At 35.6% G+C, this 15,186-nt stretch overlaps 1 protein-coding gene across 1 annotated transcript in view; it reads right to left on the bottom strand.

Annotated features, from left to right (window-relative positions):
- Positions 1–8,657, bottom strand: part of LOC110453586 (protein-glutamine gamma-glutamyltransferase K-like) — a 28,462-nt gene extending 19,805 nt beyond the window's left edge. Inside the window, exons 1-7 of the mRNA XM_021502568.1 lie at positions 8,567–8,657; positions 7,554–7,772; positions 6,990–7,250; positions 6,406–6,524; positions 5,636–5,749; positions 5,042–5,216; positions 4,614–4,752 (exon numbers count right to left, since the gene is read on the bottom strand). Of these exons, the coding sequence (XP_021358243.1) occupies positions 4,614–4,752; positions 5,042–5,216; positions 5,636–5,749; positions 6,406–6,524; positions 6,990–7,250; positions 7,554–7,772; positions 8,567–8,657 (1,118 nt within the window). The remainder of the gene's footprint in view (positions 1–4,613; positions 4,753–5,041; positions 5,217–5,635; positions 5,750–6,405; positions 6,525–6,989; positions 7,251–7,553; positions 7,773–8,566) is intronic.
- Positions 8,658–15,186: the final 6,529 nt, after the last annotated feature.

The raw sequence follows: 15,186 nt of genomic DNA, 5'->3' as shown, positions 1-15,186 counted from the left end.
TCAGGCATCAAGTAATGCACTCAGACATCAGGTAATGCACTCATGCATCAAGTAATGCACTTAAACATCAGGTAATGCACTCAGACATCAGGTAATGCACTCAGGCATCAGGTAATGCACTCAGAATCTGATAATGCACTTAGACATCAAGTAGTGCACTCAGGCATCAGGTAATGCACTCAGACATCAGGTAATGCACTCAGGCATCAGGTAATGTACTCAGACATCAGATTATGCACTCAGACACCAGGTAATGCACTCAGACATCAGTTAATGCACTCAGGCATCAGGTAATGCACTCAGACATCAGATTAAGCCCTCAGACACCAGGTAATGCTCTCAGGCATCAGGTAATGTCCTCAGACATCAGATTATGCACTCAGGCATCGGGTAATGCATTCAGGCATCAGGGTATGTACTCAGACATCAGGCAATGCAATCAGACATCAGGTAATACACTCAGACATCAGATAATGCACTCAGGCACCAGGTAATGCACTCAGGCACCAGGTAATGCACTCATGCATCAGGTAATGCATTCAGACATCAGGTTATGTACCCAGACATCAGGTAATGCTCTCAGGCATCAGGTAATGTACTCAGACATCAGGCAATGCAATCAGACATCAGTTAATTCACTCAGGCATCAGGGAATGCACTCAGGCATCAGGTAATGCACTCAGACATCAGGCAATGCAATCATGCATCAGGTAATGCACTCAGACATCAGGTAATGCACTCAGACATCAGGTAATGCACTCAGACACCAGGTAATGCACTCAGACATCAGATAATGCTTTGTTTATACATCACATCACACTATCTATCAGTGCCAGAGGGATGAATGATGCTATCGTAATGGTAGGACAGTTTGTAATGCATATTTGCATTTAGATAGCGACTAAAAGAAAATTAAAGAGTGAATAATGCTACGTGTGCAGTACAGAATATAAAAGCTCAACATGGAACAGCAAGATGGTCCAGATAATATCTTATATCCCTGCATACAAAGAACAAGAGCATGCCCGAATCCTAGCAAAACTGATAACGTATCATTGTTTACCAAACAACAACTTAAAACTATATCTTAAAAGACCGATATCAAACAGAAAAAAACAGAGGATGTAATTGCTAAATGAAATCCCGCTCCTTAGGATCATCCCTCTCCCTACAGACGAATCCGAGAGAAAGTCGCTCTGCATGTGCTTACAGACGAATCCAAATGGAAACTTTTTCTCTACCTTCACTACCTACAGATGAGTCCGAAAGAAACGTTAATCAACCTACAGACGAATCCGAAAGAAAGTCCCCTCCACTTACAGACGAATTCGAACGAAATTTCCATTTTCCTACAGACGAATTCAAAGGAAAATTCCCTCTACCAACAAAGTATCTTGTGGAAACCCATTTCCTTACAGTTTCAGACACATTTCATGGAAAAGTTTAACTGCCAACAGTTATTGTGACGGAATCTTCCTTTCCGTACAGTTATAGGTATATCCGACTGGAAACTTCCCTTATCTTAACATGACACGTCAGATCGACAATCAACAGAGTGTCAAATTAAAAACCTGGAAAGAGGAGTTTAAATTCTAGATTGCCTTATTAACACACAGTACATGTGTGTCTGTTCACATACCAAAGGTTTTCCAAACGTAAATGACGAACTATGGGAAAGATTTGCTTACAAATCACAATTTATACAATGGGGTGATGCAGTAAATATCCATTAGACAGAACGTGCTACGCTCGCTTTAAATGAAATAGAGTATATAGTCTTATATTGTTAATCGTCTATCAAAACAATCAATGTTGATATCGTTCTTTGAGTAAGCCTAACTACCTATTTTGATCCTTCTCTTAGATCGTTTTCGTTTTGTGCTGTTGGGGTTGGGGTTTTTTTTGGGGGGGGGGGGGTGACATAATTTTCGTTTGAATATCAAATCACACTTTGCTTTCAGTGGACTAAACAGAAGTGCTTAAGGGACTAGGTACAGCATCGCAAGGAACAAGTAGAAAGGAAGTGAAAAGGTAAAGGTCAGTAAATTTGTGATAAAGGATGGAATATAAGTGATAGGTTTCCCTTGTGTCCCGAATCAGGGGATCATAGCAAATGCTATTTGCTAAGTTTGCAATATTACTGGCTGGTTTATACTATCATACATTGGGTTACAACATCCTCGTAACCCTCCCCAACCTTTTGCCGTGGCACCGAAGCCGAGTGTATTAAGTTACATTTTGACATCAAAAGATACATCAATAGACCCACTACGACATCTATAGCATATTTGTTATCACACATAATTCACCATGGTGTACTAAATAAAAACAAATGTTGAAAGTAATATTATGTTACGACCATTTTAGAGGTATCATCACCACATTATTTATTCAACCAATCTACCGAGCGTGGAATTTTGTAAGTCCTTGGGATCGACTTTCAACATAAACTTGATCTTCACTTAGTAATAAATTCATCAGTCCTGCAACCACCATCGCAGGCGTCATTGCCATTGAATAGCGTAAGGGTTCGGAAGCCCTCGGGTAACATTACAACTATATGCTGTACTATGATGTGCTGTGCCAAGCACACATGGTATCGATTCAAACCTGTACAGGTGGCCTTTTTATATAGAAGCATACACAAGTTATCCGCATCTGTCACAATGTCAGCCGCCGTTTCTGAGATCTGATGGCTTTTTTGGCCGCTCCCAGAACTCCCGTGGGAGTTGTGACGCAGTGATCAAGTTACAGGGAACCAAACAAACAAGAAGACGAGTCATTTTCACGAGAAAACAATCGCTGAAATAAGCCATTACCGATTTTATTGTGAGCCCATTAAGCTCCAGCGTGTCAGAACTACCTCCTTGTAATTGTGGTCAAAGTGTTATATATATTCCCTAACAGCACGGCTAGGGAAATTGGATGCTCACGAAGAAAAAACCTAAGCATGCGCCGAATACAGCTTCATTTGATTGACAAATTACATCAGCTATTTGACGTTTCTTTTAAGAATGGTTCTGGCATGAATGAGGATTTAGTTCTCCCGTGGACGCGGCACGTACTAAATGGCTCCAGGTAATGATATAGGTGTCGCGAGTGTACTCCAGGCGCTTGTCTATTTGGTGGCAGCGACATCTCGCTAAAGATACAATCAGAAATATCAGACGGAAAACATAACACATTTGATTACATTTATCTGTTTCTATAAATCGTCTTGGAAATAAATCGGCAAAAAGTATATTTTATCAGCATCAACAACGCGAAAAGTACAACAGTGCCTATCGTTTAAAGAGTAAAAACAAATTTTAACCAACAGTGCCAGGTGCCTGTAGTAAACGTGTATTCCTACCGACCATTGGCTAAAAACACCGAAAATAATCAGTCTATTGTTTTCGATGCTTTTTTTAAGTCATTATCTATGTCATCCTTAGCAGCCCTTCATGTGGATACAATTTGTCACAACTAAAACCTTGTCTCAAATAATATATCTTGTCGAAGTTGTGATGCTTTGTTGCCTACTCAACGCCGGAATTGTGTCGAACAGAGGAATGATCACGTGACCAGTCCAAATAAGCTGAATTTTTGTGTGAGATAAAGGTATATACACGTATCTAAATCCGAATGTTTGTAGTACAAAGAGATGTAACATTTGGCCCGCCCGATATTGGATGTAAAAGCCATGGAATAAACGTGTTTTTTGGCAGAACAAAAGAAAATACCTCTTTTCTGGCTGGAACCAGAATATGTTAAAGCAAAATATTCAGCATGTGCCCTAACCTAGTCACGGGGATTTTACAGCGAAATGTGTCTTATATCAACACTGGGGGGGGGTGGGGGGGGGAGAGGTCCCACTAGGATTATTCAGGACTGACAAGTCGTCCTATGGTTATGATAAAGAGCGATCATAACAATTCTTCTCTACTGGTACTAGGTGAAATCTAAACCCAAAACTAAATCACCAGACCTCCCCCCGTCCTTTCCCCTACACCAATTTCCTACCTCCCCCACCCCGACCCCCAAAACTAACCGACCCCATCCTCGACTCAGAATCACTTATGAATAACTTGGAACCCACAGATACATTGTACATGTGGAACTCCTCCCCAGATGAGTCTCGGTTTCGTATGTAACGCCGATATCAGCTTACGGCAGGACGATAGTCGTGTGTGAACCCGATATCGCGTTACACTTTCTAATCAATATTCCAATAACACGGGAGTTTAGGATTTATTAGAAGTTATTTAAGATGAAGCTTGACACTAGATAATCTGTATGGGCGTTTATTCAATTGTTAAGGCGAGTTAGCGGGATGTCTATATTTGTAATGTGACGGTAACATCGGTAAGGTATAAAAATCGAAAATAAAAAAATAAAGTAAAAACCAATATTATATAGTTATCGGGTTTTTAAACATTTTGAGAATTTTAGCGGCAATTCTTTTGATTCTAGCTCAGTTCTTATTTGATTCGTTTGATTTCCACACTGATCGATACATCTCGACCAGCAATATGGAAAATCCACTAAACTGACACGATTTCTCCCGAAATGAATCACAGAATCCATGCGGAAATTTTCTGATTCGGTCAAAGTGAACGGACTCGAAGACGTACCAAATCGAATCTCCAATTCCGCTCAAAACTTCTTTCTGATCAAGATCCCAGTAGAAATCAATTGTCACGCTTCCGTCTGTGTCATGCGCAGATGCGAAATTGGTTACACTTCGACAAGGCAAGCCCACAGCTCTGCAAACTAAACAGAAATACCATTGCAATTTTAAGACAATATTGAATGCTCTTTTGATTTGTGGACTTTTCCAGAACGATAATAACTCTACAAACATTTGATACATTAGAAAATGTAACTCGTACACTCAGCAGTTCACCCAATGTTTGACGCAGTATTTAGGCGCGGGAGCTTACCTATTGGAGTCAGTCATCCATAAACGCAGCATACCTAATACACTCAATGTACAAAGGGCTACAAGGATAATCTTATATTAATGATAACTAAAAGTGAACGATAATTGTAGACAACTCACTTGTTGTTACTATCCCGGAAAATACGAAACATTGGCCAAATTTAACCGGAAGATTGGTTTTCATATACTCTCTCAATATGGCGACACTTCCGCTCCATGCCATTGGGGACTTTCCTCCGGTGTAATCCTCACTCCAGTTGCCCAGCAATACCCCTCCGTCGTCAGACGAGTTCACCTTAGATCATGAATGGGATAATATTAATGAAACCATGTATTCCTTTGTTATATATAACACACTTTTATATATCCAGACTGTCTCTACTCTGCCACTAAGAATAATTAAATATATTTTTCACGTAGATCAGTACCATTTGAAATGTCAACACGGTGTCGTTTATACTCCTCGAAATGGCACAACTACAGGGGACTGTTTTGTTGTACCGAAGAGTCCAGTGAACGTACAACACCCATAGTACAATGTACTTTCATGTTCATTGAACTTATAGCTGCATAAATTTATCTGAGTAGTGGAATAAAACAGGCGAAAACTGTTTCATTTCATACGTATCATGGAATGTACTTCTAAGCGAGAGTTATGTAAATATCGTTGGAAATTTAATCATTACTCATGCATAAATTATTTCGCCAACTTACAATTTTGGATATGATCCGTGATGTTCTCACGGGGTCTCCCATCGCCTGACAGAAGTTGGAGTTGAACCCTTTCTGTATGCAATGTAGGGATGCCTCCAAAATGCCGTCCTCGAACTGTGATAACATACACGTACCCTAGGTAATATCTTAAATCAACAACTCCTTATAGAAAATTAATGCCTTTGAATGGAATCAACATGGAAGTTTACATAGCATTAGAGCATTTCAGTACAGAAACGTGTTTGTGTTAGTACTGTCTGGGACCCGACACACTACAGCATAACAAACATTTCTTTTCGTCTCTCATTGTTATACTGAGCCATAAATTATTACAATTTTGTACGAGTCGTCTTTAAATAAGTATATAGGTATTTATTTTAGTATATATAGTGGTTTCGTTAACCAAAATATTGAAAATATTACCAACAGATTATATATATCATGTTTCTGATATATTGATTCAAACTATCGAAATATCGGTACATATTACTAATATATCGATACACGTATCACATATATATCGACCTAACTTAGAAATATCTCGGTCTTAACATATGTTGTAGCATTACTAAACACGCATAAAGATATATACCAGTGGCGGATCCAGAAACCAATCGAAGGAGTCTAAATTTTCTAGGCAGGGGAGGGGTCGAAATGGTGGGAAAATAGGGAAATTCATGGGTTTAAAACAATATTCCAAGTCTCTGTGCTTTCCTTAAGTCCATAAATCTTTACCCATCACTGTATACAGATATCTATGTTGCACTTACTTGTCCGAAGAACCAGGGTTTGGCGCCAATCTGTTTGTAATTTCCATGGAAGATGGCGCCACTCTCGTTGAGGATATATTCGTTGAGAAGATTGGGATCGTCGAGGTACACCGCATCATCTAGCGGCAGGAAATGTAACTACTTAGACTGCTGTTAACAGTAAGGAGATGTGACTTCTAGCTTTTTGCACTATAACTATGACATAATTGCTGTATCTATTATTGAACAATGGCATGTTTTTGTATATCAAGTTGCATTGGTCTACATATAAAATGTAGTTTCTTTCCGCCGGGAGTTTCGTCATGAATGTACCTAATTTATACTAGGAACAAATGTCGCATCATATTTGCTTTAGTAATTGCAGTATCATTGGGTCAGTTATACTTATTTCAGTGATATTTGTCACAGGGACCTGATAATTTGTTTCAGCTATGTTCGGGCCTAAGTTAATGTGTTTAGATTAGTTTTCCACGTTTTGGGGTGGCATTTTACCGAAAATTGAATTAAACCCCCAAAACGGTTCAAATATATAGCTGTAACTAATTATCAGGTCCCTGTGATATTTGCTATTTTCGGTAAGATACCTTTACACCAAGGATTGAAGAGGATGTGTACTGGTTTGGGGTGAATGTATTTATACGCCTTGGGACGACCGCTTCTCTCCACAATACTCTCAAGAACTAACCGCCATGATGCAACAATACAGTTCGCTGGAGGAAAAATTGACACCTTCAGGGCATTTTGTCCTTGTCTGCTGGCAATGACCGCTGTCCAGTCCTGTTGACTGGACTTTGATGAGAGTATACATTGGACATGGCTACCTTTTCCGGGCCGAGGAGTCGGGCCTGTTAATACAACATAAGTGCTAGTGACATTCTTATTTTCAACAGTCATACCTGCATCTTATTTTTCAGTTACTTTACAGTACATTATACACTGTATATGTTTTAACTTATAAACATACACAAACGAAAGTACATATACACCACCAAGACACATGAGGCCATAAGACAGTATCGTCTGGGAAGTATTGTGCAATAACCCTTTCACGAAACCGGATCACAGCAGTGTCCATCACTATAGCGACGACTGCCCACGCAACATAAAGAACCTGCTACATGAGTTATTATGGTACGACAAAAGCTTACCAGTCTTGAAGACGATTCTGACTGAGTGATTCTTGGCACTAAATTTTCCGGTAAACCTCACAAGGATAGAGAAGGGTTGTCCCCTCCTTACCACCAGATGACTCTCCCTTAGTGCGTCATACTTCTCCGTATGGTGCGCAAGCGCATTCTCAAGTGGAAGGAGATCAACGGACTCCACGTGACTATCTAAATCGAAATGCCCGTCATCGTCGTAATCGTCTGAAAATAAAATCATACGTTTAATTACAATCCTGTGCACCGCAACATGTGGAACTTGAACTCGCAATGTATGACGCGGGGCCTGTACTCAAACGGGAAGAATTTGTACTTTTCGTTACTTTGGTTGTATATGACTTGCTTCTGAGTAGACTCCGCGTCGTGCAGGGTAATTACGGCGGTCTTTGTCATTCATAATAATTATAATAATAACTCGAGGTTCTTATATACCACTTTATCACAACCTAGTTCGTAGGTCGTCTCAAAACTATTTTCCGTCGTTATAGGGCCTTGCAACCAGTCAATATCTTTCTCAAATCCCTGGGCCGCCTACAGCCGTTGCTGTCATTTCGGCGCTCACAGCTTCTAGCACTACCCAACCACGTAATCATTTACAGCTGAGTAGACTGGAACAAGCGGAGTAAAGTATCTTGCTCAAAGATACAACACAGTGCCGTGACGGGGGCCGAACTCGCAGCTCTTCGGTCATGAGCCCGGCGTCCTACCACTAGCTAGCTAGACTACCGTGCCTCCATTCATTCATAAACTATTATACATTTTATGTATATGATGTGTATCGGATTGTTACATAAAAAGGGGTTAAAACTACTGTAACGACAAAACAAGCAACATTACTACTACGGATATGCTGAGAAACTGCCCGGATGTACAATGCCTACTCGTTAATTGATCTATTAGCATAAACAGCAATTAAATATGCAGTTGTCAACCAATAACATCACCAAAATACCGAATTAAAAATAATAGTCAATCACACGCCTTTCGTATGGTTTTACCTTCGTCGATGTCCAAATTGTTCACATTTTCAACAAGCATCCGGGCAGTTTGATCTTCAGATGTGCGCCTGCGCCCCCTGCCAGCGTTCATCAAACGTCTATGTATGTCATGCGCTCTGTTATTTAAGTTTCTTCTCGATCTTGACCAGACATTGGCAGGCAAGGTATCGGAAGTATAGTAAGTTGGCATCTGTTTATATATTAATAAAAATACATATTTATGTATAATTCTTAGAAAAAAGGGTATCTAAAGTGAAGTAATCATTCATTGATTTTATTGATGGTCGATAATATATTAAACTTATTGATGACATACGAACAGTAGATAATTAAAATCACGTATATAACACCTATTTCAGCATGCAGAACCAGTTGGTTAATGTTAAGTTTTCATTTCGCAGTTAATCGTAACTTTTCAAAAAACAGATGGGATTTATCTATTATTCGTTGACTGTAAACAAAACAACAAATACTGCTACTGTTGCATAACGTCCCTAAATGACCTTAGATGTGGATAGGACGTTAAATCCTATACAAACAACAAACAACTATTGAATTCATTGTGTGTCTGGGACCTAATTATATTATACACGAATTCATTGTTTGTCTGTGACCTAATTATATTGTACACGAATTCATTGTTTGTCTGTGACCTAATTATATTGTACATGAATTCATTGTGTGTCTGTGACCTAATTATATTGTACATGAATTCATTGTGTGTCTGTGACCTAATTATATTGTACATGAATTCATTGTTTGTCTGCAGTGACCTAATTATATTGTACATGAATTCATCGAGTGTATGTGACCTTATTATATTGTACATGAATTCATTGTGTGTCTTTGACCTAATTATATTGTACATGAATTCATTGTGTGTCTGTGACCTAGTTATATTATACATACATTCATTGTGTCTGTAACCTAATTATATTGTACATGAATTCATCGAGTACTTGTGACCTTGTTATATTGTACATGAATTCATTGTGTGTCTGTGACCTAATTATATTGGTACATGAATTCATTGTGTGTCTTTGACCTACTTATATTGTACATTAATTCATTGTGTGTCTGTGACCTAATTATATTGTACAATAATTCATTGTGTGTCTTTGACCGACTTATATTGTACATGAATCATTGCGAGTCTGTGACCTTATTACATTGTACATAATTTCATTGTGTGTGTGACCTAATTATATTGTACATGAATTCATTGTGTGTCTGTTACCTAACGATAATGTACATTAATTAATTAATTATGTGTCTGTGACCTAATTATAATGTACATGAATAAATTGTGTGTCTGTGACCTAATTATATTGTACATAAATTCATTGTGTCTGTGACCTAATTATATTGTACATGAATTCATTGTGTCTGTTACCTAATGATAATGTACATTAATTAATTAATTATGTGTCTGTGACCTAATTATAATGTACATGAATAAATTGTGTGTCTGTGACCTAATTATATTGTATATAAATTCATTGTGTCTGTGACCTAATTATATTGTACATGAATTCATTGTGTGTCTGTGACCTAATTATATTGGTCATGAATCCATTGTGTGACTGTGACCTAATTACATTGTACATGAATTCATTGTGTGTCTTTGACCTAATCATATTGTACATAAATTGATTGTGTGTGTGACCTAAATATATTGTACATGAGTTCATAGTGTGTGTGACCTAAACATTTTGTGCATGGATGCATTATCTGTCTTCGACCTAATTATAAATTGTACAGTAATTCATTGTGACCGTATGATATTGTACATTTATTAATTGTGTATTTATTTGATGTTGTGAAAGATATCCTTTGTGTGTCTGGATCCTTGATAAGTTTTATCAAATACTCATTGTGTTCCTGTATTCCAAATATATTTTTCTTATTTTTATAAATACATGTATAATGTACTCAGTATATAAACACGCAATACATACCTATTTCTACAATATTTTCCCAATATTGAAATATGAACCACGAGACAATATTTGTAAAGATTGATATTTCTATCTTGAATATCTCGACGGTGACCGTTAAAAATTGTCAGTTTTATTTTCTCGCATCCATCTGTGCCGAGCAAAATACAATGAACGATATAACCTTGGTTGGTACACGGCGGATACACTGAATATCCTTTAATCTGAGGCAGTCGTAATGTTTATAAATTACTTTTGAAATCATTTTAGTTTAACAGACTTTTAGCACGACATTGCGGATGCTTATTCGTTCCAGTCTCCTGAGAGTGCTTTCTTTACAAAATTACTTATCTTTGCGGCAACTTGATAGAAAGTTATTGGTTCAAGTTCAAATCATTTCCTCGTTACTGTCTTAACCGCTGTGCTGTTGTATCGATTATTCGTGACATCTTAATAATAATGAGTGGACAGAAAATAAACAATTTTATTTTTGATTGAGCAAACGCCGCAGGGAATTTTTGACTGAAACGTAGACTATGTATGTAAATAATGTTTACAGAAAAGCGCAGTGACCTTTTCCTTGGGGACATTGTTATTGCGTCAATACGCCCACCACCTGTAGGTTATGTCTATATATACCGGCCTCATCTGCAGCTAAGATACGAAAGTTCATTAACAGGTAAATTGCGCAAAAATTATCGGGAAGCCTTTCCTTCATATAATGAAGTTGTTCTGATGTCAGTGAACTGTGAGACATTGTTATATGGTAAGCCAAGTTGTCATTTATTCATGGAGCATTAATGTTGATCCAGAACTTAACCAAATTATATAAGATATCTTATTTAAAGTTTATGATATATCTTATATACTTTATATGATATCTTATAAAAGATAAAAGATATCTAATATTTTTTTCTTTATAAGATATCTTATTATATATTATTTATATTATATTTATAATATATAAGATATCTTATATCTTTTATAAGATATCTTATATCTTACAGTTTATATAAGATATCTCATAAAAAATATAAGATATCTCATAGAAGATTTAAGATATAAGATATCTTATAAAGAAAAGTTTATGAGATATCTTATAAAGAACGAGACTCTCGCGAGACCGACAAAGAAGATATGTTTGAAAATGACTNTTTACATTAAAACGTTCTCTATATGTATACACTTAAAATTATGTACAGGATGTTACTGTCTAGATTTTAGCAGAGCATGCCTTCCATATTTATATGTAGTTTCAATTTGATAACTGGTTCCATTGTCATCGGCTGCCATTTTCGATCAAATCCTCTCGGACACCCTCGGTTATCGATAGGTTCCGAGGTGTTATTATCTCAAATGCAAATCTCGTTCTTTATAGGATATCTTATAAAAGATATAAGATATCTTATTTTATTTTGTTTATAAGATTTCTTATATATTATATAAGATATCTTATATATTATAATATAATATAAGATATCTTATATATTATAATATAATATAAGATATCTTTTCCTTTTTTTATAAGATATCCTATATCTTTTATGAGATATCTTATAATTATAAGTTTAATAGATATCTCATTTATTAAATAAGATATCTTTTAAAGTATACAAGATATCTTATAAAGTATATAAGATATCTCATAAAGTATATAAGATATCTTATATAATTATATAAGATATCTTATACAACTTTGCTTGCCATATTGTTACGTCACTCTCCTTACCACACCTGGTGTGATAACTCACTAAATAGCATGGTTAACGCATCATTTTTTTGTTACAAATTCTTATATTACTCGTTTTTGCTAAACAATTTATGTAGTCATGAAACAAAAACTCATAGTTACTGCAATGCAATATTGTGTTGTTATAAATTGTTTTATTACTCGTCTTAGCAAAAGCAGTTTATATAGCTACTAAATAAAAAAAACATAGTAACTGTGATAAATTATTTTGAAGTAAAACATTGTTGTTTTACAGGCGCTCCAAAATTAATAGATGTAAGATGTAAATAGGAATTTATGGTTAATACAGTAGTTGGTTGTTATACATTGTAACATTACAATCTTGGCTTCGCTGTATGAAGTCAGTAAACTTAACTGTAATATATTATTTTGAAGTTATAAATTGTCATATTACTTGCCTTAGCCCAAGTAGTGTGCAGTATGTATAAAGTAAATAAAATGTATAGCTTATACATTATATCGTAGCTATAAATTGTTATTTTACAGCCCTGACCACAATAAGCGTATGTACACAGTAAACCAAATTTATAGTTAAAATACATCAATTCGTACTTCTGAATTGTCAACAGCCATAACAAAAATATCGCAATGGATTATTTGATTTGATTAAAGTGCCGTATTGTTTCTAATTTATGCTAAAATGCAGTATACTATACATAATGGTAGAAGTATTCAGAATCTGTAAAATTATCTTTCTTAAGGAGCATTAATAGTACATCAACTCGTTAATTATTCTGATATATCTCTGTTTCTTTCTAATATTTAAAAAAGTTCATCTTATATCCATAAGAACCAAAGACCGCCCTGATAACATACCTGTATACCTGTAATATCAGCAACATCGGTACCGGTGATACCCGCTAAACAGATAAAATATGTTATACTTGTGATATCAGCAGAACCAGTACCGGTGTTACATGTAACTGGTATATAGTATACTTGTGATATCAGCAGAACCAGTACCGGTGTTACATGTAACTGGTATATATTATACCTTAAGCACTTCAGACACATACTTACAGTTTTCGAGTTCCTTGATATCCCGTTCTTGGCATAAGCAGGGTAAACACATAACAACGTACAAACAGGTAAAGTAAGCTGCAGGAAAGTTAATTAAAAGAAATAAGTCAGTCGGCTGCAGTTTCTACAGGTGTGCATTGGATGTTGGGATGGTAGTATATGTCACCTGAATATACAGATATAACGAGATCAAAGGGATGTGCAATATACCAACACAGAGCGATTACCACAGGGGAAGGCTTGACCAGCTCAGGTCAGTTTCTAAACGACGGGTGATGGACAGGTACTTAATTAAAGATAGTGATACAGGTATGCATACAACATAAATGTTTACTACATAAACGTCCATCCTATAAAGAGCATTGACATGGGCGAATGTGCTAGGGAGCTTTAATCACTTGATATTTTTTTTCTTTTATATATATAAACACAATTACCGTCATATGGCTTTTTGATGTTTTGTTATATACATTATATCTAGAAACTACTCATAGAAATTAGTTGATATGTAAGTAAACAGAAACATACATCTACTCAGCACAGAGATACATATAAAAACATAGTCATACAATTTGCAGTTATGTAAATATATAGAAAATATCCCATCACAGGGAAAGGATATAATTGAATCCTTAAATATGTCGTGTAATAACTCTAGTAGGTATAAGACAACTTAAAGCACTATATACTTGGGTGATTGGAGATGATACTAAAATGACTACATACTCAGATGTTTGTGATTAAAATTATACTATACTCAATACGTTGTGGGTATTAATACTCAGTTAGTTGGTGATAAGAATACGGTATACTCATATAATAATAATGTATACTCAATGGGGTGTATATATGAGTACTGTATACTCAAGTGGGTGTATGTAAGAGTAATGTATACTAAAGTCGGTGGAGATAAAACATACTTTATACTCAAGCCGGTGGAGATAAAACACACTTTATACTTAAGTGGGTGGATAAAATACGTTATACCCAAGATGGTGTGGATAAAAAAACTTAATACTCAAGTGGGTGGATACAAATGCTTTATACTCAAGTGACTGGGGTAAAAAATACTTTATATTCAAGTGGGTCGAGATAAAAAATACTTATACTCAAGTGGGTAAATAAAAATACTTTATACTCAAGTGGTTAGATAAAAATACTTTATACTCAAGTGGGTAGATAAAAAATACTTTATACTCAAGTGGGTAAATAAAAATACTTTATACTCAAGTGGGTAGATAAAAATACTTAATACTCAAGTGGGTAGATTAAAATACTTTATACTCAAGTGGGTAGATGAAAATACTTTATACTCAAGTAGGTAGATAAATATACTTTATACTCAAGTGGGTAGATAAAAATACTTAATACTCAAGTGGGTAGATTAAAATACTTTATACTCAAGTGGGTAGATGAAAATACTTTATACTCAAGTAGGTAGATAAATATACTTTATACTCAAGTGGGTAGATAAATATACTTTATACTCAAGTGGGTAGATGAAAATACTTTATTCTCAAGTAGGTAGATAAATATACTTTATACTCAAGTGGGTAGATGAAAATACTTTATTCTCAAGTAGGTAGATAAATATACTTTATACTCAAGTGGGTAGATGAAAATACTTTATTCTCAAGTAGGTAGATAAATATACTTTATACTCAAGTGGGTAAATTAAAATACTTTATACTCAAGTGGGTAGATAAAAATACTTTATACTCAAGTGGGTAAATAAAAATACTTTATACTCAAGTGGTTAGATAAAAATACTTTATACTGAAGTGGGTAGATGAAAATACTTTATACTCAAGTAGGTAGATAAATATACTTTATACTCAAGTGGGTAAATTAAAATACTTTATACTCAAGTGGGTAGATAAAAAATACTTTATACTCAAGTGGGTAGATAAATA

The sequence above is a fragment of the Mizuhopecten yessoensis genome, unplaced genomic scaffold (genome assembly GCF_002113885.1).
Source record: "Mizuhopecten yessoensis strain PY_sf001 unplaced genomic scaffold, ASM211388v2 scaffold7473, whole genome shotgun sequence".
In the NCBI taxonomy this organism is placed as follows: domain Eukaryota; kingdom Metazoa; phylum Mollusca; class Bivalvia; order Pectinida; family Pectinidae; genus Mizuhopecten; species Mizuhopecten yessoensis.
This window is presented reverse-complemented; position numbering and strand designations above follow the sequence as displayed.